General features: G+C 51.1%; 1 protein-coding gene across 2 annotated transcripts in view; it reads right to left on the bottom strand.

The window, feature by feature from the left end:
* FNIP2 (folliculin interacting protein 2) overlaps window positions 1-26,771 on the bottom strand; it is a 125,011-nt gene extending 98,240 nt beyond the window's left edge. For both annotated transcript variants that reach the window (XM_060011944.1, XM_060011946.1), the window contains exon 1: window positions 26,448-26,771. In XM_060011944.1, the coding sequence (XP_059867927.1) occupies window positions 26,448-26,560 (113 nt within the window). In that variant the 5' untranslated portion in view covers window positions 26,561-26,771. The remainder of the gene's footprint in view (window positions 1-26,447) is intronic.
* Between the last annotated feature and the right edge of the window lie 237 nt (window positions 26,772-27,008).

The raw sequence follows: 27,008 nt of genomic DNA, 5'->3' as shown, positions 1-27,008 counted from the left end.
ACCCAGAGTACCCAGGCCCGCTCTCCCCTCCCCACTGGTGATATGGAAGCTAGGGAGGGAGGGAGCTGCACGTGGCGCACGTGGCGCTCCTGGCCCCCTCCTGACGTCGCCCCCTCACCCCCCAACCACGGAGACAGGGCAGCCGCATCACCTCCCCGGCTACACCTCGTCCGAGCCCCGGGCCCACCAGGACTATGGCAACAGCTTTCTTACTGGCAGCCCTCCCATTCTCGGCCGGCTACAAGTCCAGTCAATGGAACAGTCGACGTACACAGCAGGATAAAGGTAATGAGAGTAATTCAAGGAACCCGACTAGAGGTCAGGTTAAGAGTAAAGTTAGTGACAGAAGGTGCTTCTCGCCTGTTCTTCGGTCTGGTTTAACAGAGCCGCAACAGCAATGCCACCGTAACAGAGCTAACTAAAATGCAAAGCTTCTCATGTTAAGTTTATCACTGGTTAATTAAATGCACCGGAGTCCCCAAGCGCTCTGAGAGCTGTCGCAGCCACAGGGACTGAGGGGGCTGCTTGGGAGTCGGCAGAAGTCAGTTACACGCAGAGAGAGCTGGGAAAGGGTGTGAGCTCTGATCAGCAGACGTGCTCCTCCCGACTCAGTTCCTCATGACGAGGCTGGGGACCAGGCGGCCCAGCAGCCCGAGGGCCAAGCACGGTCGGTGGGTGTCACATGAGGGGAAGGACCGCGGTCTGGGGGGCCCAGGGCTGTGTCCGGCTCCGGCCCCCTCACTCAGGGGCCATGTGACTCTGAGCCTCCGTCTCCTCAACTGGAAATAAATGGTGATGGTGAAACTCACTCTGCCCTCCAGGGAGGTGGATAAGGCTGCTCGCTGCGAGCGTGCGAAAGCCCCCCTGAGAAACCGTACCGCTCAGACAGATGTGGCGCATCCTCCTTTCTACACGCCCATCCAAAAGCACTCACTGTCCTGTCTGAGTGGCTAAGCTCACGGACGACTGCACTGCATTGATACAACACGAAGCCAAGAGAAATAACTTCGGCCACAATGACATCTGGCAAATCATCATTTTATCCGAGACAGTCGCCTCCCACCCGCCTCCTCAAACAGGGCCAAGTCTCTGGAAGCTGCAGGCGATTAAGCCTTCCAAAGCAAACCCACTGCAGAGCCCCTCGGGAACGATAAGCTCTAGAACAAATTAGTGCAACAGTTGGGAAGTGAAATCTATGAAGTCATTAGCTTCCGAGTGAACATAAGGCACTCTTGCTTCCACGGATCAGTTTCTTTTCCAGCTCCTGGGTCCCTTCCACCACCCCGACTGCGCCCACTAAAACACCCTGTGTGTCTAACTCTCTGAGCCAAAGCCTCCGGGTTCTTCCAGGACCCGAACCCAGGGCCATCTATGCTGTAAACGCTCCCCACAGGGACCCTTCTCCTGAAGATGCTCCAACATCTACAATGGGAAGACTGGACTCACAGACAGACAGAGTCCCGAAGGAGGCTGGCTGTTTCCAGCAGCTCAGAAGCCCTCCGACGCCCTTGCTGTAACCTCCCCCTCGGCCGCACCTTGAGCCACAGCCCCTGCGTCTCACACAGGGCCACGGTCCCGCTGCTGGCCACGCACAACCCCCGAGAGAGAACACACGCGAAAGCGGTGCTTACTCAGAGTGACCCTGAATCTGCACTTGGTAATGAACAGTTGTCAGACTGCAGTGCTTTAGCTGCTCCATGTCAGGTATTAATCTCTCCCCAGCAGGACGTTAGAATGTCCGCTATGAGCTTCTAAACCAGACGATGAGCTTCTTGAGGACGTGAGCGTCATGTCTTTCACTTCTTTTGTGTTTCCCTTGTGTTGCTAAAAGCTAACACCGAGCAGAGAGAATGCACTCGGAAAGTGGTTCTGAAGTTAGAAATAACCCCTCTTCAGTCATACTCACTAAGGCTGCCTCACACACAGCTTGTTCACCCAGGTTCCGAAAACAGTCACTCTCTCAGGGACAGGGAAACCTCATTATGGCTCAAGGCGGCATAGAGTCAAGTGCTCCTGTGAAAAATAATCACGCATTTAAAAATCCGACTGGACTTAGTCCAAAACGTGAGCTAACGCTAACATTTATTTCGGTTACGGTCCCCCCAGTACAGATGAATGTTGCCTGTGACACCGAATTACACAAGAATTTCCACAAGAAAAGAGTAAACTTCTTAGGAGAATTTTTTCTCCGCAGGGAGATTTTTCGTCTTCACGACAGTACTCCTTTTGTTTACAAGAGCTACATTCAGGTACGTTGGCAACTTCCGCGGAATTACAAAGACAAGTGCACCTAAGAATTTGGTCTTTAGAAGTAGTACCATGGAACAGCGTTTTCAAATTATTCCTAGAAATTCAAAGGGAGCAATGAAACACTGTCCCGCAGAAATTTACGGGGAGCCACACGTACAATTTAAAATTTTCTAATACTCACATTTGAAAAAACACAAAGACGAAATGGACGACACGTGAATTTTACCCTCGGAGCACAGCTCCGTTCGGGCTGGCCCCGGGCGGCCGCTGGCCGCGGCCCCAGGCATCCCCGAAGGAGAAGGCCAGCAGCGTGGACGTGTCCCACCGGCGGCTCCTCCATCTCCAGCCCGGAGGGCAGTTTGGCAGGGAACGCGGTGCAGGGCAGGGGGGACGCCAGGAAGGCCGGCCTTGCTCAGGAACCTCTCAGAGCATCAGAGGAAGCTGCTCAGCCCCACCCCTCGCAGGAGAACCGAGGGGAACGGCTCCCTCTGTACCGAACCACAGGGTGCCCGCCGCCAGCCTCGGGCCGGGCCAGCAACAGTCGCAGGACAGGGGAACTGGGAACGGAGGGGCCGTGGGCGCCCGCGGAGAACAAGGGAACTGCAAGCGAGAGCTCCCTCCGCTCTGCGGAAGGCGGAGCATCTCAAGACCGGCCCTCACTCCCTCCCCGCCCCCCCCAACCTAACCCGCACACCTGGCTGACTCTGGGTCCCTGTCCCACTCGCCCTGGCAAAGGGGGTGGGGCTTGTACGCCGAAACAGCACACGTGTCTGTGCAGCGAGACCCCGCCCCTCCTCCAACGCCTGCAGGGGCCTCTACGCAGCCGCGTCTACACCGCAACTTGCCGGGTTCCCGATCTCGCCTGAGGGTGCGTGGAACCTCTGGGAAGGCACCCACGGCCGCACGCGGGGGCCCTGGCATCGCCTCCGCACCCGCGGGCTGCCGGCGGGGCCGGGTGTGCTGTGCCGCGGGCGCTGCCTCCCCGTCTGCGCCGCAGCTGTCCGGGCCCTCTGCCTGCGGCCCCCCACCCAGGCCCACCCTCCGTCGACAGCATCCACCCACGGTCTCCCCGTGCCAGTCCATGCGGGCTTCGCTTCTTTACCTCCAAGCCCTACCAAGCTTGGCTCTGAGGCCACCTCGTCAGTCCTTCAGCCGGAACAAGCCCAGGGCTCATTCCAGGAGCCGGGGCCCACTCTCCGCCTCCCGGCGCCGGCCGCGTCCAGCGCGGTGCACGCGCGCTGTAAACGCCCCAGGAAGACGGACTTAGCCAGCGCGGAACCGCTGCTTTCGGGGGAAATACAGGGTCTGGCCACAGGCCTTTCATCGGCCGATGAGCACTTAGCCTTGTTTCACGCGCGGTTCTGTCACTGCACAGGCGCCGTTGCTTCCTTCACACTGAACTCGCAGCCAACAGTGTCAGAGCGCAGGCCGGGCTCGCAGCGCATCCGCACGCCTTCTCCGTCGGGCCGTGCTGCCTGGGCACACTGGACAGCGCGCTGGCACCATGCTTGGGGCCGTTTCCACAGCCGCGTCACCAGCGAAGGGCACAACAATGCAAAGAGAAACCCACCTCGACAGGAAAGAGGCTGCGAAGAGGCCGTGTGTCTGCAAGGAAGGCAAGCGCTACCTCTGCCCTCAGCTGGGAGGTGCACGTCGGGTGGCGGCAGAATTCTGACAGCCTGCCCGCGGCCCTGATCCACCATAAAAGCGGCCAGAGCACTGATCTGAGGGTCACAAACCAGTTTCAGGGAGTAGGCGAGCTTGCACACACGGAATCCACGAGTGACGGGGGATGACCACCTGGCACCCGGGCCGGCTTCCAGGACCACTCCCTCTGCCCTCCACAAGCTCCAGAGAAGCAGCTCGTGTCTCTGTCCTCCGGGGGTCCCAGAGACCCCCCCCCAGTTGCGGGGCGAGTGCCAGTTAACCAGAGCCCTGCCCACAGTCACCTGCGCCTCCTCTAGCGAAGGGGAAGGACTAGCGGCCCCTGTTACCTGGGTCTCAGTGTCTGCGACCTGCTCAGGCCCCGTCAGATGCGCACACACACACCTGTCACCCACGTGCAACCCTTCCGTGAAAGGCCCACAGAGCACGGAAGATGGCAGACGTGCGCGGCCCTCACGGTTCACCCCACGCAACGCAGGGGGCACGTGGGACGCGGAGCAGGACACAGAGGGTCACCGCCGAGGTCGGTGTGGCGGGCGGGTCTGGGAGGCCCCACGGAAGTGGCGACTTTGCAAAAGCATTTCCTGCATCTGAACCGTCGCTGGTCACAACTGGCAAAATTCCTAGTATTGCAAACGCACCAACAGTGAGAACGCCCTACGGGCTCTCACTGCAGAAGAAACGTCTGAAGCCTGGAGTATCTGGGGACCCTGAACAGAAAACGAGGACAGATACGGGACTGGAAGCAACTCAGCCTGAGGGTCTGGGGAGAAACCGCAAAGTCCTGCAGGAAATGCCACGTCCCATCCACTGCCACTCCTCTCACCTAACACTCACCCCACACTGTCCAGCTCCCTGAGTCAGGTCTGCAGGGAACTAGCGGACACATCTGAATCACGTGAACTTGGCTTTCACTTTTAGTAAATCATCTGCAGATGAGATGGAAGGACAACAAGGATTTAAAAACTATGAGCTCAAATATCAAAACGACTTATATATATATTTAGTATCTAACTCTCCAAACGGAAAGATAAAAAAAAAAATCTAAGAAAGTGCTGGAAAAAACAACAACCTGAAAAATGAAGGCATCTACCAAGCTTGGAGACCTTGATCACGTAACAGACATTTACTGGGCGCTTCTGTAAGGCCCCCGGCCTCTGCCTCATGGCGCACTGTTAACTCCTGTTACACCTGTTACAACGGAACCGTATGGAATGAACCTTCGTGGGCTGAACTGCTCGGGGCAGTGATGTGCCTCATTCAGCCCTGTATCCGAACAGTTCGCTGTACCTGGAATATGGAAGACGTTCAACAGATGCTTCTGAATGAAGATTTACTGTGCAGGGTCCTGTAAGTTCACCCGTGACTTTCAGAGCTCAGAATGCACGCCAGAAGCATCATTATAAGAGGTGGTCAGAGTACTGGCCATCCTGCCAACCCCCCTGTGATATACCCATTATTCTAAAAGTGCATGAACTAGCTGCTCTCCGTAACGGAACAGCATGTTTACCATCTTAACTATGTGAAAGTCGCTTCCACGTGGTAAGAGCCTGCTGCGTCTCTCTCTCTCACCCACCCCAGTCCTCCCCTTCTGGAGGCTGAGGGCCGGGCAGGGTGGCAGAGACTCTCAGACCCCGGGGCTGGGGAGCACCTGTGGAAGGCGGCGCGTCTTAGAGAAGAAGGATGAAAGGAGCCGGGCTGCCGTGAGCGTGTCCGGTCCCTCGAGCTCTGGGGGCAGCTCAGCGAGGTATGAGAGACAAACAAAGAGACGCAGGAGCAATGACAAGGCGGCCAGGGGCTTGGGAAGGCAGAAGGACAGCGCTCGCGGCCCCTACTGGCAGAGGCGCAGGTAAACGCCCCTCATGAGCTTCCCGGCAGGGGCTCTGAGGGGTTCCGTCCACCTCCCGGGACACCAGTCCCAGCCAAGGGTCACGCCCAGCGGGGGGCAGCACCGCACGTGGGACCACTCGCTGTGCTAACCCGGCCTGGCATGGTACCGCGCTCGCACCGTCTCATCAGCAGGGATTCTATCTCCACCTGCAGATACGCAGAGACAGGAAGCAACCCACCCAGAGTCACATAGCGGATGAGAAGAGGTGGGACAGGCGCGCATGCGCACACACGCACGCACACGCTCGTAATCGCACCCGGCGGGCCACACGGACAGTGCGCAGAGCCGTGGGCGTGCGTGGCCCATCACTCCACCAGGGCAGGGGAGGTGGAGGAAGGCTGGACACACTCAGAAGCGGGCCCTGTCCCACCAGTGGCTCTGCCCTGAAAGCCCAGCCTGCAGCTGGTCTTTGCTTTCCACCACCGCCCCTGAGATCCGAGAGATCTCACAGCAATTGATCGCCAGTATCACTCTTCTTAGCGGGCCGAACCGCCAACGGCTTTGAACAAAGGAATCACGGCGGCCCAGCGAGCCCCGTCCTCCCCCCCTTGCCCCTAAGAAAGGCATTCTTTTCACCGAGAACACCCCACCACGGGGTGGCTGCCAGGGCGAAGCCCCATCTCCACCCTGGAGCAGAAAATGCTTCTCTCTCGTTACTTCCGGCCAGAAACTCTTCTCCTCTTGCATCAGCTTCTCCCTCTGCATTGTCTTCCTTCCTGACTAAGGCCAAGTGGCTTCCAGGCTACACGGTGCCCAGAGCATGCCTAACGGCCGACAGAACCCCCCAAGCACGGGTTTAGAGCCGGGTGGCGCGGCCGTGACCAGAACGAGGGGATGCCAGACACGGCCAGCGCGGACCTGGCGCTCCCCTCGAGTCCAGCCTGCTCCAGCCCAGTGAGCGGAGCCCACTTCAACCCTGGCTCCGAGGCCACGGCACCTGTTGCAGGGGCCTGTCGGTATGCACCGCCTCTTCCCCAGGGATGAAGCGCCCAAAGCAGCAAAGTCCCAACCCCAGAAGCTCCCAAAAGAACCCCAGGCCCAACCAGGAGGTGGTCTTTTCTATCACGTCTCTCCTCATGCAAAGCCCCCAACGAAAGCTAAAAAGCACTTCACAGAAGGGGAGGAAAGCTGAGTCGAAGGCATTCTGCTTACAGGGCCGTCGCTTATTCATTTATTCAAATGTGCCTACACATGTGTCGTGCGCCGTATCCCCCCATGAACACATGGACGCGGCACGTCACCCCTGACCCTGTGGGGCCGTGGCAGAGTCAGGCACAGGCAACGCTGACCCAGCAGGATGGGGTGCTGAGTGCAGTGATGAGCACAAAGCAGCCGGGGCTATCCTGTCCCCTGGGGTGTGGGTGCCCCAGCCCCGGAGCACTTACCAAGGACCAGGCGCTGCTCTCACTCTGCAAGGGTAACCGCGCGTCAACCTCCTGGCCGCGTCACCAAGCGCTCGCTACGCTTCCCACTATACCGACGAGAAGGCAGCAGCCCAGCAGAGACGCTCAGGAGCGCGCGCAGGACCACACGGCTGCGTGACGGTGATGGCAGCAGGACTGCAAAGCCGAGGTCTGGCTGTGGAGCCCACGCCCGCTCCGGCCCCATACTAGGTAGGAGCCGGGGGTTAGCGGAGGAGGACGAGGCAGGCCCAGGCAAGGAGAGCTTCACAAAGGGAACAGGTTCACTCTGACTCAGGGAGAAGCGAGACCCGCCCACCACGTGGGGGAGTCCAGGCCTGACTCTTAGGGCCACAGGTTACAGCGCTGAGCACCGCAATACCAGACAAGAGCACAGACCTCACGTTCAGTGATGCTCAAAAGAATGCATTTTTACGATGATTAGAAACTATAAAATGCATTTTAGTTACAAACTCATAACAATTTTTAACAAGTGCAAAACAAGAGAACTGCTACAAACAATAAATGCCGGAGAGGGTGTGGAGAAAAGGGGGCCCTCCTGCCCTGCAGGTGGAATGTAAACTGGTGCAGCCACTGTGGAGAACAGTATGGAGGGTCCTTAAACAATTAAAAATAGAGCTACCATATGACCCAGCAATCCCGCTCCTGGGCTTATATATCCAAAAAAACCCATAATTTGAAAAGACACATGCACCCCAATGTTCACTGCAGCGCTATTTACCATAGCCAGGTCATGGAAGCAACCTAAATGCCCATCGACAGAGGAATGGATAAAGAAGATGTAGTAGATATATACAACGAAATACTACTCAGCCATAAAATAGAATGAAATAATACCATTTACAGCAACATGGATGGACCTAGAGATGATCATACAAAGTGAAGTAAATCAGAAAAAGACAAATATTATATGATATCACTTATATGTGGAACCTAAAAAAATGATACAAATGAACTTATTTACAAAACAGAAACAGACTCACAGACATAGAAAACAAACTATGGCTACCAAAGGGGAAAGCGGGGGAGAGATAAATTAGGAGTTTGGGATTAACATGTACACACTACTATGTGTTAAATAGATAATCAACAAGGACCTGCTGTATAGCATAGGGAATTCTGCTCAATATTCTGTAATAACCTATAAGGGAAAAGAATCTGAAAAAGAATGGATACACATATATGTGTAAGTGAATCACTTTGCTGTACACCTGAAACTAACACAACATTGTAAATCAACTATACTCCACTATAAAATAAAAATTAAAAAAAAAAAAAGGGAATCGGCCAAATCTGTGGGGGTGAAAACTGTCCACAGTGCAATTCAGGAGCCCAGAGGTCTGTGTTCCCGACCCAGCCCTCCCTGCACGGGCACCCAGCACCCTGGTCAGGGGTCCCATGACCTGCTGTATGAAATAAATGCAACCACTTTGGAAAAAAAATCCACGTGATGTGAACTATTACAGTTAAGTCCGTCTCATCAACGTACTCTCTGTGAAACACTGGTCCTTAACGCCCAGCAGCACGTGTAACCAATACGCACCTCTCTCTCATCCCAATTTTTAGAAAAGAAACCCATGGGGGACATTGGTTTACGTGGCAATGTGATTCCTAACTGCAGCACTCTAAACCTCCAGCACGGCTTGTTTCTACTCTGAAACCATCACCACTACATTTCCAGGGCTAAATAAGTCTTTGTCTTTGCCAAGGAAAAGAAATGATTCGAGTAAGAGGACCTCAGGCCAGCTGCACTCGGTGGGGGGGTGTGTGTGTGGGGGGGGGTACTTTCTCAGCAACGTCGAAGTACAAGACGCTGCAATGCCTGTCGCTCTCCCCACCTCCAGGCTTCTGGAGCCACAGGTGCTCCTGTGTCAGATGTAAAGGTCAAATCACAGACTTAGGGATTAAAAGAAACCTTCGGGCCTTGAGAAGCAGTGCTAAGAAAATCATCTCTCCCCATTGTGTCTCCTGTGTCCACACCCCACTGAGAAGTTACCACATCTGAGTCGATAACATGGCAAATTAAAGGTATAGCATCATGAGGAGGAAACCACAAAAAGTCAAAAGGAGACGGAAAGCCCCAGAGATTAAAACTGCAATACCAGGGGCTTCCCTGGTGGTGCAGTGGTTGCGAATCTGCCTGCCAATACAGGAGACACGGGTTCGAGCCCTGGTCCGGGAAGATCCCACATGCCGCAGAGCAACTAAGCCCACGAGCCACAACTTCTGAGCCCGTGAGCCACAACTACTGAGCCTGCGCTCTAGAGCCCACGAGCCACAACTACTGAAGCCCGCGTGCCTAGAGCCCGTGCTCCACAACAAGAGAACCCACCGCGATGAGAAGCCCGCGCACCACAACAAAGACCCAACGCAGCCATAAATGAATAAATAAAATAAATAAATTAAAAAAAAAACCTGCAATACCTCTGACACCAGGGAACTTGTCACTACTTTTTTAAGAGATGGAGCAAGAGTCTCAAGGAATAAAGGCCACAGAGGGCGACTATCAGAGCTTCTTCCCAAACAAAGCTGTGCTCTCTGGGAAGTAAAAACCACTGTCAACTCTCACCACTATGTGAAGACAGCCACAATTTATGGGTGAAATAAACGCTCTCGGGACTTCCCTGGCGGTCCAGTGGTTAAGAATCTACCTTCTAATGCAGGGGACGCGAGTTCTATCCCTGGTCAGGGAACTGAGATCCCACATGCCGCGGAGCAAGTAAGCCTGTGCGCCATGACTACTGAGCTCACGCACCTCAACTAGAGCCCACGCGCCCTGCAGCCGGCGCGCCACAACTAGGGAAGAGAAAAACCTCACACCACAACTAGAGAGAAGCCCGAGCGCTGCAACGAAAGATCCCCATGCCTCAGCGAAGATCCCGTGTGCCGCAACTAAGACACAACGCAGCCAAAAAAATAAGGAAAATAAATTAAGTAAATAATTTTTTTTAAAAAAGAAAAAAGAAAAAATGCTCTCAAGTCCTAGTTGGCCCTCTCATTTCAAAACTGACATCCACAAAATTCAAATGGGAGGAACAGACGTCTGTTCCTGAAGCTGCAGGCGTATATAACTCACGCACTAGTAAACTTAGGTGGCTTGTGTTTTTAAACGGGGGCCACGAGAATCCAAAACAAGTGTCCCTTTATGCATCCGAGGGCCACCTGCCATTAACGTTTTCACTCTACGAACCACAGGTATCTGGTCACTTGTTTTTACGAGGATAGAACAGTGTGAAGCCAGTAAAATATTTATCTTGGACAGAAATCTGGATTAGGACGAGAAAACAGAAGTAGGCATGAACAAACATTTCTCTGGACGGAGAAGTATAAACAGAGTGGTCTTTTCAGTGATGCGTGAAGAGCGAACTCAACATTTTCATGGCTGATCTGAGGGAGAGGCTGGCCAGGGACAGGGCCACGTGTATCTATGGCACTAAACATTTCCAGCAGGAAAATGCCCAACTAAAGCGGAACACACAGTAAGTCCTTTCAGGTTCTTTGAACAAACAAACAGATAAGTAAATGGTACACGAGTTTTAGTTTGAGCAAAGGTCTGATCAGTTTAGAGAATGACGGCATTCAAGCTAGTCTTATGACAAACCCAAGCTCTCAAAAAAGTATATTCTTAAGAGAATACATCATACGTTTCTGGGCAGTGAACCTCAGAAATCTAAACTGGAACTAGCATAGAAAAAGATAAAACGGTCTATAGGTCTAAGGTTGAAGAAAAATTACGTAACCCTGTAACTGAAAAGAAAGAAGGAAAAGGGGGTAAACACAGTCAGAGGCACGACAGGGTAAACACACTTACTGGTTAAATTCTGCAATGTAAGTGTGGGGAGATGTCCTTAAAGCTTTAAAGAGGTAAGTTTGTGCACAAAAAGGAACTTTATATAATGGCTAATAAATTTATATTCCTCTAAGTAGTGATACTTGCTGAGAAAAAAAAAAAAAAAAAACAGGCTCAAATAAATATATTTAAACATGACTGAGCTCCAGTCAGTGTTCTCAGTGCTATGCAGTGCATGCACTACAGGGCCGTACATCGATATATCCTGCTCCCTGCACTTACCGTATAACCTGGCTGTGTTTGGTTAATTAGAATACCAGCTGGTAGAATGCTGTCGGTGTCATAAAGACGAAACAAAGAGACAGTAAGTGCAGGAGCTGGGAGGGTGAGCCCTCTCGGGGCTCAAGACAGTCGGCGGGCATCTGAACTGTGTCGGGAAGAGCAAACAGAATTTGGACAAAAGTAACTTTGAGGGAGGGAACAGAACAAGAAAAGTCTTGTAATGTACAGCATGGTGACTACAGTTAACATTGTATTGCATATTTGAAAGTTGCTAAGAAAACAGGTCTTAAAAGTTCTCGTGACAAGAAATTTTTTATAACTACGCAAGGTGACGGATGTTAACTAGACACTGTGATTGTTTCACAATATATATAAATAGAGAATCATGTTGTACACCTGAAACCAATATAATGTTGTAGACCAATTATACTTCGATTTTTCCCCACAATTTTATCTTTTTTATTCTTTATTTTTTATTTTTTGGCCGCAGGGCTGGCGGGATCTTAGTTTCCTGACCAGGGATCGAACCCGCGCCCCACGCATTGGAAGTGCAGAGTCTTACCCACTGGACCGCCAGGGAAGTCCCTCAATTTTTTTAATTACACACACACAAAACGGAAAGAAGAACAGTCTTAAGAGCGAGATGTGGATTTCCTAGGCCCTCTGGCAAATACTGGCCTAAACTGTCCCCTGAACGTCATTACTGGGGTGTCCAGCTGCACCTCAAATTCACGCGCAGAAACAAACATACGCGTTCCTTTTTTCAAGTCATTTCTCCTTATAACTGCCCTACTTGCATTAACTATGCTACTGTTTGCCCCGGTTACTCTGGCTCAAACCCTGGAAGTTATTTTATATATTATATTGCTCCTTTTTGAGGATTCTTTACTCTTTTTGTTTACAATTCCCTGTCCCTCTCACTTCCTGTCCCTTTGTCCTCGGAAACATGCCTGATGCACAGTCCTCCATGCATACCATTTAGGCCCCCCGGGGAAACTACCTGCAGAGAACGCAGTGGAGGACAGACAAACCCAGAATTACTTGCTGAGCTTTGACGCCCGGTCTCAGCCTTAAATCCTGGGACGCTGGATTGCACCGGGCTCAGAACAGATGGAGAATTCCAGCTGTGAGGATCTCAGAGCCTAACCCGTGTAGGTCAAAGACCTCTTGCTCTGCCCCCCAAAAGGCCACAGGGAATTAACCTTATGGTGAGGAAGGACCCTTACTGAGAATGTGGGCTGGCAAAAAAAAGAACTGTGAAGCCTGCCCGCCCCAATGCCCAGAGCAGAGGTGGTCAAAGTCCTGCACCCCAAATATTTCTAGGGTGGGAAGGAAAGGTGAGTCTTCTGAGCAGAGGGGTGATAACTGACAGTTTAACAATACTTTGGGATTTGTTTTGAAGGACAGCAGCGATTCTGTTATTTTATCCTCGGGGATAACTATGCCTCCACCCCCCGACGATGTCTCTGGGGTCCTGGAAGCCCAGGGCCCTGCGCACAAAGGTTTCTAAAACACAGGGAGAGAGCTTGGACCTAGCATACGATGGACAGCAAGACTGTCACCCCCAGGATGTCACCTGCTACGGCCTGCTGATTGGACCACAACCATCAAGTGCTCATTTTGACGTAATTCTGAAATGAACCTTCCTGTTAAACAGCTACTGAACATGCTAGCAGTCAAGGCAAGCTCAGGCCAGCTCACGTGGCCACCACCATGTTAAACACACTACTGACCTTTACGGTCCAGGCCGTAAGGCTCCATCCTCGGTGCAGCGATCTGAGCAGCGGGCAGTCATCGGCTGTGAGAGCGAAGTCCAGCACCGCCCGGTCTGAAGGGAGGCGGCGTGGAAGAAGGAAGACCGATGCTGAACGCACTGTGAAATGCGGGTGCGGCTGCACCTGCAGGAACCAGGCGGTCTTTGACAGCGTCAGCTGCAGGAGGCGGAGGGCGCGGGCTTTCCGAACTGCAACCCCCCAAGCCCGCTACAGTGAGGACCAGTGCTTAGCGCTTCAGTTCGATGAGATTACGGGATAGCTGCAAGGTTTCCCTTCGTCTAGCTTCTGAGACAAACGCCTCTCTCTCTTTTCCCCTTGCTCCCCCTTCCTGTTTGTGAAAATCTAACTCGTGTTCAAGCTCAATCTCCTCTCCTTGGTGCAGGCCTGCATTTCAGGAAACCGTTCATCAATACAGGAAGCAGAGCTACCGGGAAACTGCTTTGGGGGAAAAATGGAGCTCCTGAGCTATAGAAAGAGATATGTGGGGGTTGGGGAGAGATGACGAGGCCGGGCACAGAGGGTTGTCAGGACCATGAAAATTCTCCGTATGATGTTATCATGGTGGACACGTGTCATTACACATTCGGCCAAACTCACAGAACAAGAGCGAACCAAGAGGCAACCCCAAGGTAAACCAGGGGCTTTGTGTGATCATGGTGTGTGGAAGCAGTTGGTCATTGGTTAAAAAACGGACCGCTCTGGTGAGCTTGCTGATAACTGGAGAGGTTACGCATGTGTGGGGCAGGGGGGACAGGGGAAACCTCGGGGCCTTCCTCTCAGTCTTCCTGGATGCCTAAAACTGCCCTAAAGAAAGTCTTTATTTAAAAAGAGAGAGAGCGCACTCCCCACATGTGCTAGGCTTACCAAGTATGGGTTCTGCCACGGGCTGGGAGGGAACCACACAGGTGACGTTGCTGGCTCGGATCGTTTTGGTTTTCTCCCTTTGGAGATAAGAGAGTCCTGGGATTGCGGATGAGGGGAGACTAAGGAATACCATACACAGTAAAACTGCACTAACTTGGATCCCAGCCCCCAAGTTAAGTGAAGGCGTTGGTGCTGCGCTGCTCACGCCTGCGGTGGCTCCCCGGTGCCTGCCGAGAGCGAACGCCACCTCCTGAGGAAGACAAGCCGCTCGCGGCCGCCATAGGCTCGGCACCACCCAGAGTCGGGGTGAACGCAGGGAAGCAGCTGGAGGAGCTGCGCGCAGAGGCACGGAACGCTGGGCCCTGAGGGTTACGAGACCCGAGGCCCCGCAGGCACCGAGCGCTGTGCGCCAGGTGTAACTGACGCATGTAATCTCCAGTCCTCAGGACCGTGCAAGGAAAGCCGTTTTACACCCATCTTACGGAAGAGAACCCTCAGAGACGACATGCCCTACGTGGTAAGTGGGAGAGCCGGCTTTGACTCAAGAATACAGACCCTACCGGAGTCTCTACTCTTTCTATTAACCCTCAAAGTGTAGACCGAGGACGCTCACCTACTCGTCGGGGCCACCTAAGTTTAAAACTGAGCAGGGGTCTTCCCTGGTGGCGCAGTGGTTGAGAGTCCGCCTGCCGATGCAGGGGACACGGGTTCGTGCCCCGGTCCGCGAAGATCCCACATGCTGCAGAGCGGCTGGGCTCGTGAGCCATGGCCGCTGAGCCTGCGCGTCCGGAGCCTGTGCTCCGCAACGGGAGAGGCCGCACGGTGAGAGGCCCACGTACCGCAAATAAAAAAACAAACAAAAAAAAACCTGAGCAGGAATAATGCCTGCGAGGCCCTACACAGTCCGGCCCCAGTGGGCCCTGCCTCCCAGGAACACTCTTATTTCAAAGAATCCGGCCCATTTCCTGACCCAGGAACACGTCCAAGGTAAGAGTTGCGTTCATCCTCTCCACCCGAGTCCTACCCATCAGATCCCAGCTCCTGGGTAAAGCCTGCCCTGAAGCAGCCAGTCTAAAGGGCCCTCACCCCTGCCTGACATCTCAACAGGACCGTAGAGACTTGGTCCTGAACTCCTTACTGCTTTGTCTTATCAGTCAGTTTTTTAAACTTAATACCTATCATTTGCACAGTTAAAATGGAAGCCCCCTAGAAATAATAGTTAGACCTCATACTTCCTTATAAACCCCACAGAACATCAACCTCCTAGGAACTTCAAATGTTCACTGGCAGAGAGGGAATACAGACCACGTACCGACTTGGGTTTGAATTCCCAGCACCACTAGTTACCCACACAGTGATCTCCAGCAAGCCTCAGTTTTCATCTGTAAATTATTACAACTTTATACCTATAAATTAGCTAATGAAATACCCAACCTCAAAGGGTAACTTCGCGATGATGTAAGCGAATGCCACGCGGCGAGGATCCCTCCTCCACAAACACTGCGGGGGGGGGGGGGGCTCCGTCAACACTCTGGAGAAGCAGCTACTTACAGGCGTCTTAAAAGACTGCAGAGACGCTGTTTACATACACAGCCCATAACACGTCCACCAGTTAGTGAGGTTCACAACATGAAAATACATCTTTAAAGTCACAAACGGCTACTTGCATTACAAAAGAATTTTTTCTCATTTTTTATTTTTTGCCCACGCTATTTTATAACAGTAAACAAATTTTTTAAAAGGATATTTATCCACAAGTTCATTACCCCAGCAAATCAACTCTTGTATTTTCCTGTTTTCCCTTCTAGTCCTTGGTCATACATTTATATATTTTACTAACATATTCATTTTGTAGGTACCAATTGATTTGGGGTTTTTTATTTACCGTATCAAACATTTGATTATATTATGTTATATTAAATGTGAATATATTAATTATAACATAGTATATATGTATTACATTATATATGTATATTATATAATATATATGTTATAATTAACATATATTTTAACATATAGTATTTAATGTATTTGTTGACATATTAAACATACATGAATATACTTTCTATATTATATTAAAACACAATGTGACTATATTAATACAGTCTTCATAATCATTTAGCCATCATATAATATCCTACGAAGCTAACATCACAGTTTAGCTACTTTCCTGCTGTTAGACAACTATTATAATTCTTTTTAGATATTTATCATTATAACAATCATGTCTAAAGAACATCTCCATGTGTGAAAGTTTTTTTGCTTTTTTTTAACATCTTCATGCAGAGAACTGTTTTCTTTTAAATCTAGAACAAGCTAGACAAGGGGTCAACAGCTACCAAGCGAGGGGTAGGGTCCGAGTTTCACCACCAGCCACCAGCACAGTTTCCTCCGGTCACTTTAAATCACCTCCACTAAACAGCCACTCACGTGATGCTGCCAGGAGTGTAAGTAGGTACAGCATCTCTGAAGAGCGATTAGGCAGAAGTTCCACCCTGGGTCCTGACCCTAGAAATATACTTGAGCTTATGAATAAGCATCTTCTGACCGGGAAGTTCACCATCTCTAACAAAAAAGCCTGAAAACGATCTAAACATCCGTCAACAGGGGACTGGTTAAACTTAGTGTAGTTGTCTGCCCACTAAAATTACCCGGGGGGTGACAGGTAATGACAGGTAATGACAGGTAATGACAGACCTGTAGGCAACCCGGATCAATGAGATCAGGATCTCAGAGAATGGTCTGGGCATTTAAACCTTGCTGGGTCCCTGCAATGTCCAGCCAGACTTGACAGCCACTGAGTTAGTCTTCCACACACATTCACTCAGTGGAAGCCGGGCACCTATCAGCAACACGCTGGACGGTGTGTACAGCAACTACCATTTCTGTGAATGAAAGAGAATGTTTTTTCTTGTATGTGCATCGAATATTTCTGGAAGCATACACTAAAAGAAACTGGTATAATGAGGGTGGCCCTTGGGAAGAGAGATTAGGGGTGTGAAATGAGAGGCTTATATTTCAATGTGTATCATTTTATACTGTTTGAGTTTTAATCAGGTGCCCTGAAAAGTTAATACTCTTGAAAAAAATCATCATTTGTGAGCCGTTTCTCAAGGCCACGTGGTACTGGCCAGTGCCCGTGCTCTCAGGGTCTCCACGGAGCCCTGCACGCACGGAAGGGACCAAGTGCCCTTCTTGGCCTTGTGCTCACTGCTGTGGCCCTGGCAACTCCCTTACTCAATGTGCCAACCTAAAGCAAACAGTCACCGCCCGATACGCCGGGGAGATGTTTGCCTGTGGCTTCCCTCCTCGCCTCTGAGGCCATCACCAATGACACGTGGTCTGGGCCATCTCTTCCTAAAGAACATGTCAGATTTACAAACCCATTTTTAAGTGAGTTTCTCAGCTGCAAAGCAGCGACCATTCCATCCTTTTTCTAAAGCGCTTACTTCAGGTAGCATGCAAACGCCGTCTCTGCGGGATTCACAGGACCAACATCGTTTTCAGAACTAAGTGAGCTGCATCTTCTATTTGAAACAACCGCTTAGCTAATTTCATTCCATCATGTATTTCAGTTCAACAAGCCACACAAAAATTCAAGGAATCTAAAAGGTATAGAACGCAGTTTTACAGTTATCAACACACAGCTGATAATTTCAGAGGTTCGCAGAGATTATTTAAATAAAATACTTTTTTCTATATGTTGCTTTCAACAGCTGTGGGAGTTTATAACTGAGTCTCAGATATATTACTTAAGTGTCTTTTTTAGGTGTTTTTTTTACTTTGAGGAGAGGGCAGGTTCCTTTAGAGTGTTTACCTTATGATTTTGATACCAAAAAGAAATTCATTCATATTAATGGAAAGAAGGAAACTGTGTGGTCTATAACAAGATTCCTTTGAAAAATGACAATACACATGCCAGAAACATCAAGAAAAAGAATAATATAACGAGAGGTCAGATTCTGGAATACCAGAGAATCTTTAAGGATCGTCTGTTTGCAAAACTCTTAAACATATTCATTCATTCATTCATTCATCGAACAAGTATTTACTAAGTGCAACCTCCTGCCAAGCCCTGCACTAAGCACTACAGCCACGACAAGAGGGCTAGGATTAGAAGAATTCCCATATCTAACCACAACATGGACATTTTCTTGTTTCATTCAGTTACCCAAATGTATGCTTAAAGCGGCAAATTTAAATGATACTCTTGTTATATTTCTCAATCATGTTTTATAAGAGAACTTGAGTAAATGAGAACAGTTAATTAAGAGCTAAATGCAATCAAATACACTACATTTGTTCCCCATCACCCCAAAGGTTTCAACTGTAGGTTAGAAAAAAGAAAATGTCCAATTTTCTGGGTACACCAGGGAACCACAGTTGGCAGTCTGAAGTATTTATAAGGTGTTAAAGGCAGAACACATTAGACTACTGCTTCTTCCTAACACATCCTAAAATGAAACACCTGTTTCATCTCTGGAGGAACAAGCAGGTTAACGTCTAACTTGTCTCCAACTTGTGAAGGAACAGAGTTGCCATGACAACTGAAGGAAAAGTTTAGTGAGCAGAATTTACCAATGAAATGCAAAATTCCACCCAATTCCATTTAACTGGTATGTGTGTACTTGTAAGCAAAGGCTAGTTTTCTGTTTGTTAAACCATCAGAATAAATGATAATGTGTTCTGTGAAAAGTTTCATGGATAAAATGTTTAAAAACACACACTCCTTTTTGTCAGAGTAAGCCACAAATAAATAAAATTGAACAATGACTGTTTGACAAGTCAATATTGGCAATGCGGCCTTTCACATGACAGGGTCTCGAGTATACTTAAATCAAGGAAAACCAGATACTTCTAAAGTTAGTACCTTTCTTAGGTTGTGTTAAATTGTCAGGTAAATTCAGGGACATGTTTCATTTCTACTGATATCCATTACACAATGTCACCTAGGGTATGTTCAAATAAACAGACTATCAATTTTCCTAGAAAAATCCTTCTATCATAAACACACAGTATATTTAGGTTGTGCACATGCTGCACGATTACATTATTAACGTCCAACATTATCCTCACTGGAAACTAGAGTGAGGTCCCCATCAGATACGCAGGTTTCCCATCCGCCCCCGTCGGCTTTGAGGGCCGAATTTCTACTGCCCCAGTGACCGCCCTGCATGAACTGGTGGTCATTTTCAAGTAGACATCTGTGAATAATCAGACACCAGTGGTCACTGATTTAAAGATGTATTACTTCAAACACAGAAATGCTCTTATTTATGGTTAAAAGGTCTCAGGCGTGGTGATAAAATCATCTTCGTAAAGCAGACACGTATCTCTTTATAACACTACACTGGACACAAATTCTAGAGCATGATGTACAAATTAAGCAAGATTCAGGGACAAATAAAAATATTCCAAATGTACATATGAATGAGAAGCGCATGGTTAAAGAGAGGGGAACATGATAGCCGCGGACCCAGACTCGTGCTAACACTAAAATCCTATGTAACAGAAAGCGCCTGCCATGCAACACATCCCCACAACATCAGAGTATTAATGGCTGCGTTTAATGGCTGCGCTTATTGCGCTTAATAGATTTTACTATTTTGGCACAAACAGAAAGTGTGCAGTAAGAAAAACGTATGTACGTGATGTGTGAGAAGGCACACTGTCCCTTCCATAAGTCCATCACACAGGCAGCTGGACAGCTTCCGGCTGAACACAGAGGGTCGGCAGCCCACCGGCTTCCATCCCCACCCCCCGCCCCCCGCCCCCGCCCCCGCCTCCCACCGAGCACGCCTCACAAGAGTGCCTGTGCGGCTTGAGCAGTGAGTCGTGGACGTTCCGTTTACAGAGGGGTGGGGTTGAGGGAAATCGCCATTCCATGCCCAGTAAGCTGGAAAAGTCCGTCCTGTTTTTCCTCTTCTCCAGAGTAATCATTTCTCACGGACCAGAGATAAAAAGAACGCTTGGTAAGTAGGAGCTCACTAAATATTTCAGCACTCTTACCCGCAAGGGAAAGACTGACTTTTACAGCCAAGGACACGATCTCACCCTGAGGGCCTAACCACTCACGCCCGCCAGGGACTCAGACAAGCGCGATGAAACATTTGCTCCTTTGCGTCCACACCAAGAAAACCAGTGGCTGGGGAAGTCAGCGCGGTCCCAGTTCCCAAATCAGACTCGCCCGCCAGGAGCTCACACTGGCAGCCGGAGCATTTCACGAGCGCAAGGACGACCTTTTACACCCCCTTGGCCGAGGAAACACAACTGCAAAGGCTTCCTTAGGCTGACCTCACAGGCAGACCATGAGAAACACAACCCAAAGCCACAGCGACAGAAACCAGCGCCCTCGCTACATCCACACTCTGTGCATTGAAACACCACAGGCCCGGCCCACCTCTCAAGACCACCTACTCAGTCTAATGACAACGTGTAACATGACTGACTCGGATTTCAGAACCGAAAATTAAAATGCCTGTCTCAGCTTTCAAAGCAGCCAGTCCGAGCCCCTCAGCGTACCCAAGGTACCCCAAATCTCAAAGGTCGTGTCACCTTTTTCCGTATATTTCAAATAAATCTTACCTAGGTCTCTCTCGATCGCCGACTGGAGAGCTGGGTGCAGCTCCTGAGCCCTGCTGGAGACCAGGCTGCCTGAGGCTGGAGGAGGGCCGGGACCCTGCCCCGCCGATGAAAACTGTGCACACAGATACCGCCTACGCTCACCAGCCTCCCCGGTTACACTGGCCTCCTGAGGGTCGTCACGGACTTCGGTGTTAAGTACATTAAAGTTCACAGCATACTGCTCTCCGTAACAGGGACTACCACTTATTTTTACGAAGAGGAAGTCTCTAGAGAGTTGTTACTCAAATCAGGTCTCTCTGCCAGTGTTACACTCAGTCCCTCCCTCACGATGCAGAATACTCCAAAGACTACTTAACATTTAAAATAACGTGGTCTTTTAATGCACGGTGTGTAGGTGTAGAGAGGCGCTGGTTTCTGTCGCTTAAATCAGAGGCAGCACGAATTTGTTCGAGCAAAATCCAAAATACCAACAAAATATAAAACACAGAAGAGTCGAATGAAAGCTTCACCCTCCGGTTGACCACCCCTGTTAAAATGCTGGTGTGCAGGGCCGCTCACCTTCGTACAGACACACACAATCAACCCCACACGCCCATCTTCAGCATCTTCAACACATGTGTGCATGTGTGTATATACATAAACACACATGTACGTGTGATATATATAAATATATATAAACAGACATAAAATAAAGATTTGGTGGCTGCAGAACATCAGCCATTGTGCAGCTGTGTCACTTCACTTAACACATTTCTCCTGCTGCTTAAATAAGATTTTATTCTTGGTAGGAAAAACTTGCAAATAATTCTGAAAAATACACCGTACTCCTAAAACCATTCCTGACTGTCCAGGCCCCTCCACCCGGGTCTCAGTGACTGGTCTTAACGCTCCTCTGAAGACTCAGTCTGTTTCATCACGGACACCATCCAAGTGGAAAAAAAAAAAAAAAAGTAAAATCACGTGGCTTCTGTTCCGTCTCAAGTCTCCCATCTATAGAAAGAGAAAACAGTTCAACGTCCATAAAGCCTCAATATGAATGATACTGAATTCCATGACTTAAAAGGCTCTCCGTAATACTTAAAATCGTTCTGTACTGCATTTTATTCTTTTCACAAGATTTTCAAATATATTACCTCCTCACCACAACCTTATTACACAGGACGGGCGCGTTACAAATGCCAAAACTGAGGCCCAGAGAAATGGACAGACATGTGGGTCCCATGTCAACATGGTGCACGAGACAGGACAAAATCGACGGCCTCCGCGATGAAAAGAACCCACGACGTGAGCCCGGACCGGCCCCAAACCCCTAATACCCCGCCGGGACCCAAGGCACGGGTCAGGACCAGGAGATGTGATCGGGGCAGGGGGGGGTGTGCTCACAGATCCAGAGCAGCGTGCAAGGAAGCCTCCAGGAAGACTTAGGAAGTAGTAGAAAGAAAGCAACAGGGGCCTTCTGCACAGCACAGGGAACTATATTCCGTATCTTGTAATAACGTATAATGGAAAAGAATATGAAAAAGAAGATGTATGTACAGATGGATAACTGCGTCACTGTGCTGTACACCTGAAACTAACACAACATTGTAAATCGACTGCAGTCCCGTATAAAATAAAAATTAAATTAAAAGAAGATAGTAAGCCATGATTCCTTTCCTCATGTTCTCACTGGCTAGGGAAGGAAAACTCAGGCACGAATCCAGACTCAATTCAGACCACCTTTTGGGTTATCACGTGTATTGCAACTAAATAAAGAGGCTCTCCCCACAGCAACGCCAAAAAAAGAAATGAAACCTGTGATTTCTGTGTCACGTGTCTTATGTTACAGTCAGTAAAAACGTGAGCGTAGTGGGGCTAATCTGTGTTTCTTCCAGAATATCCCCCCGACCCCAGGACAAGCTCATTAGAAATGCTAGCGTCGTGGGAGCTGGCAGTGGAGACTCCTCTGGGAGGGAAGAGTGAATCCTCGGTCACAGCAAGGGTGAGAACAGTGCATCCTCCATGTGTGGTACTTAACGCAGGGGTGAACTCCTCATCCGCGTCGGAATTACCTTCCTGTTATAGTTTCCAGTGCGTTCTTTGCTGTGCGTGCATCTCGGCGTAGGACCTGCTGTCCTCAGACTGTCCTACCTTGGTCTGTATGGGCGGAGCGCAAAGCCACAAGCCCAGGAGATGAGCATCAGACGCCACTGGATAACAATGGTAAGTGGATTAAACCATACTTACATAATACTAACCCTGGAACGGGTGACTTAATGTTGTTCTAACAGAACCGTTTGGATTAGCACTAACTAGGCCCTGTGGCCTCGGATATTCAGGACTGGAGAGGCGCAGGGGTGGGGTCTCTCCTTCCCAGCATTTACACAGCCACCTACCAAGCGGCTGAGATGCTCTCCTTTACCCCTCACATCCCAAGCAACACGCATGCTTACTCGCTTCGTCTAACTGGTCCCAAATAAGACACTGCCTAACCGGTGACCTCTTCCGCCTCCCTCTTGCATACACATTTGAGGTGGAAACTGGTCCACTAATTTACCAGAGACATTAAAAAAAAACACCTTAAGATAAAGCTTCAAACTTGAACCAGACATGCAGCTCAAGAAGTCAGTGGGGGTCTTCCCTGGTGGCGCAGTGGTTGAGAGTCCGCCTGCCGATGCAGGGGACACGGGTTCGTGCCCCGGTCCAGAAAGATCCGGGAAGATTCCACATGCCACGGAGCGGCTGGGCCTGTGAGCCATGGACTCTGAACCTGCGCGTCCGGAGCCTGTGCTCCGCAACGGGAGAGGCCACAGCAGTGGGAGGCCCGAGTACCGCAAAAAAAAAAAAAAAAGAAGTCAGTGGGCACACCTTGGCTTTTAAAAGTTCCTAAATGAACATGCTTCCCTGAGATGCAAGGGAACCAAGAACCCAATTCTACTTGTTTGAGCCTCCAGACAAATAACCTCATTTTGTTCTCATTTATCCTTCTGGAAAGAAGAGTTATATCACACACACATGTATGTGTGTATGTGTATGTATATATCAATTAGGTGAAAGTGAAAGCACTGTAAAGACCAGCAAATAGAGAATTCTCTCAAATTTCAAGACCACGATGCAACTTTATAACTTTAGAGCTTACACTTCACGAATACCATAATCGCAGAGTGTCCCATCTCCTTCTCCCAAACTTGAAAATTCAATCTCTTCTGATTCTTTTTCTGTCTTCCTAGCAAGCTCTTTCCTCAAAGCTATGAAAAGGGCTTCTTGTCGAGATCCTGAAAAAATACACTTAAGAAGGAATCCCAACTGTGATGACCCTTTGCAGGTGGAACGCTGGGAAGCACAAAGATCTGAAAATGACCTGTGAGGTAAGCTACTTACACCAGGCCTCAAAGTTCCTCTCTAATCAAGTCCAGTGAGTGTAAACTGGAGGGACGAGCGGACGGTGAGGAAGTTGGGGAGGTGACAGGGCCGGGCACAGGGCGAGCAGAGCACCATCCAGGGCACGACTGCAGAGAAGGGGGGAAGGGCTTAAGATGACTAGTGGAAGTCCACCACTGAGAGGAGAGAGAGAGAAGAACTCTAAAACAAAAAGATGTATATACAAACTGGGTCTTATTTTTACTTAGGCTTTTCCCCAAAATGCATGGAGATCTATGCTACAAAACCGCCCAAAAGCCAGCCTGAATCTTCCTTTCATTCTCGAGATCTACAAGGTACTGCCTGTATTTAAAGGCACTAAAGAATACAAAATCAGGGACTTCCCAGGCGGTCCAGTGGTTAAGACTCCGCACTTCCACAGGTTCCATCCCTGGTCAGGGAACTAAGATCCCGCGTGCCGTGCAGCGTGGCCAAAGGGGGGAAAAGAAGACAAATTTCACAGACACAATTTAAAAGGATACAAATTCCCGTTAGGCGTGCTAGAGGTTCAACCTCAGCGTTGCACCCCAACTTCTGAAAATCTATTCAGCTACGAAGTGGGCCCCCAAGGGCAGCTCACTGCCTGTCTGAGGTACCCCTTCCCCCAGAAGCACATGCGAGCTCCTATTTCGTTAAATCTGGATAGATATGAAGTGCGAGGTCATCATTCTGTAGGGCGAGAGAGGGAAATTTTCCACTCTCCCAGGAAGGCTGCACAGCATCTGAGAGTTCAGCCAGGTGAGGAGAGCAGGAAGAAAGACTCGCCCGGGTGCCCTTGGTCGACGTGGTGTGACACGGTTGATTTGGCCCTCATCTTCCTGAGTCTTTACTGCATTTCTTTTTCCAAGGGAAACCCTTAGCAGGGACACTGCTGAAGGGCCCTGAGACCTCCAGTTTTCTCCTGGGCATTCACCTCCCAAACTTGCAGAAAATCCTAATGAGGTCAACAAAAACAAACCTCCAAAACCATTCCCTGGCCCAATTTTGTGTTCTTCACTAGACACCAACAGGAAGTCAGAACACTACACTGAGAATGTTCCCACAAAGTTAGAATCAGTTTCCCTAATATGGCCAGGCCCTAAATATAGCCACAGTTTTTTTGTTCAAAAGACACTCCCTTACAGTTGTAGATGGAGGAAACGGTGGTGGGAAAGTGAGCGTAGAGCACAGGAAGCCACGACCGTGCATTCAGAGGGCTCTTGTGTCCTTGACAAGGGCTGCCCAAGCAAAGACACCTGGAACACATGCCCTGTCCTCTCCAGGCTTTGTTCCCTCCACCGAGTCTGGGTTACCAGGAGGGAAGAGGAGAAATTACACACCCTGGGCCAGAAGTAATTCTACCGAGTTCTGAGAAGCAACACAGCATCACTAGTACCCAAAGCAGTGAAAGGAGTAGAATTCCCTGCTTGAATTGTAACGATTCAGTACACCTACAGAACACACGGGCATTTAACGAAGGTGTGTCAAGCCTTCACAACTTACCTTCCAAATAACAACACACACCCACACACACCCACGGTCACAAAAGACTGGTAACGTTCACGTAACTGCCGTGAGGGGCTTTGGGCGCTTTCAGCGAATGGGATTTACGCGGAGCAAAACCTAGAACACAAAACTTGGCCCAAAATGCAGTCAAAGTTCCGCTTGAAACTTTTGAAAGGTTAAGTACCCTGGGTCTACACTTCAATTATAAACTCCTTCTGCAAGACATTTTAGCCAAAAAGCACCCAGCAGAGTGTCCAAGTTGGAAGTAGATGCTCAGTAAAACACCTGCTGGGAAAAAACTGTTACAGGCAAGTAAATGAACTTCTCAACACAAGCGTGCTGAAAGGCAATACAGGCCGTTTTAAGGCCCCGTGTTAAAGTTAGCCCAGGAGGGCGGACGGGCCTAGAGCGTTCAGGCTGGACTGTGCGCTCAAAGCGCGCAGGTCAAATGCAGGGTCTGTCGCCCCCATCTGCGGGTCGCGCTCTCTGCGACTTAACGTTCCCTCGGCCGTGAAAGGGGGATCGGATCACACCCGGCGCCCAAGACTGCCGGGCGAGCAACCGGGAGAAAGCAACCGAAGGCACCCAGGATGCCAGCGCGCCGCCCGCGCGCGCGGCGCGTCTCCGGAGGCGCGTACCGGGAGTCAGTCCGTGCGCACACGCACCAGCTTCGCTGCGCGGGCACCTCGGGCCCCGCAACACGCCCCGCGCAGCCGGCGCCCCGCGGCGGGGAAGCGGCTCGCTGCCAGGCACGCGTCCGAGAGCCGGTCCCACGGCGAGGAAGGAGGCGGTGCCGCGCTCGCGCCACGGCGTCTCCCACACAATAGGCTGCAGCGGCGCCCCAGGCCCCCCACGACCCGCGACCCCCGGGCCCGCGGCGGGTACCCCCGGAGCCCCGGCACCTCCAAGCGGGTGGGGGGGTAGCGGCGCGCGGCGCCTGATTGGGGCCCACGGTGCCGGGTCGGCGGCGGCGGCGTGCCGGGCGGGCCCCTCCCCTCGTCCCTTCCCGCTCCGAGCCCCTCCGTCCCGCGGCCCCTCACCTGAAGGCCGGCCCCTCCCGGGGCGCCCGGCCCGGGGCTGCCGCCGCCGCCGCCGCCGCGGAGCCGCCGCCGCCCTTCCTGTTGAAGAGCCTCTGCAGCAGGGTCGGGGCCATGGCGCTGCGGCTCGGCTGCGGCTGCGGCTCCGCGGCCTCGGCCCGGCTCAGCGCGCGGCCAGGGGCGGCGGCGGGGCCATCGCGGCGCGGGCAGCTGTGCTCGGCGCCGGGGCCGCCGGCCGGTCATATGACGGGGCTGGCCCGCCGCCGCCGCCGCGCGCTGACAGTTCTCCCCGCGGGAGGAGCCGCCGCCGGCGCGGGAGGAGCGCGGCCGCCATTGGCCCCGGGACCCCGCCCGGCCCCGCATCCGGGGGCGGGGGCCGCGGGGGGCAGGGGGCGGGGCGAGGCGCTTAAAGGGGGCCTGGGGAGACACGGGGGGGGGGCCCCGCTGGGCGCTTAAAGGGGGAGGGGGTGGGGCCTCGGGGAGGCGGGGGCAGGGCACTTAAAGGGGGAGGGGGCGGGGGCGGAGAGGGGCGGTGCTTAAAGCGGGGGCCCCGAGGGCGGGGTG

The sequence above is a fragment of the Delphinus delphis genome, chromosome 5 (assembly GCF_949987515.2).
Source record: "Delphinus delphis chromosome 5, mDelDel1.2, whole genome shotgun sequence".
NCBI classification, from domain to species: domain Eukaryota; kingdom Metazoa; phylum Chordata; class Mammalia; order Artiodactyla; family Delphinidae; genus Delphinus; species Delphinus delphis.
This window is presented reverse-complemented; position numbering and strand designations above follow the sequence as displayed.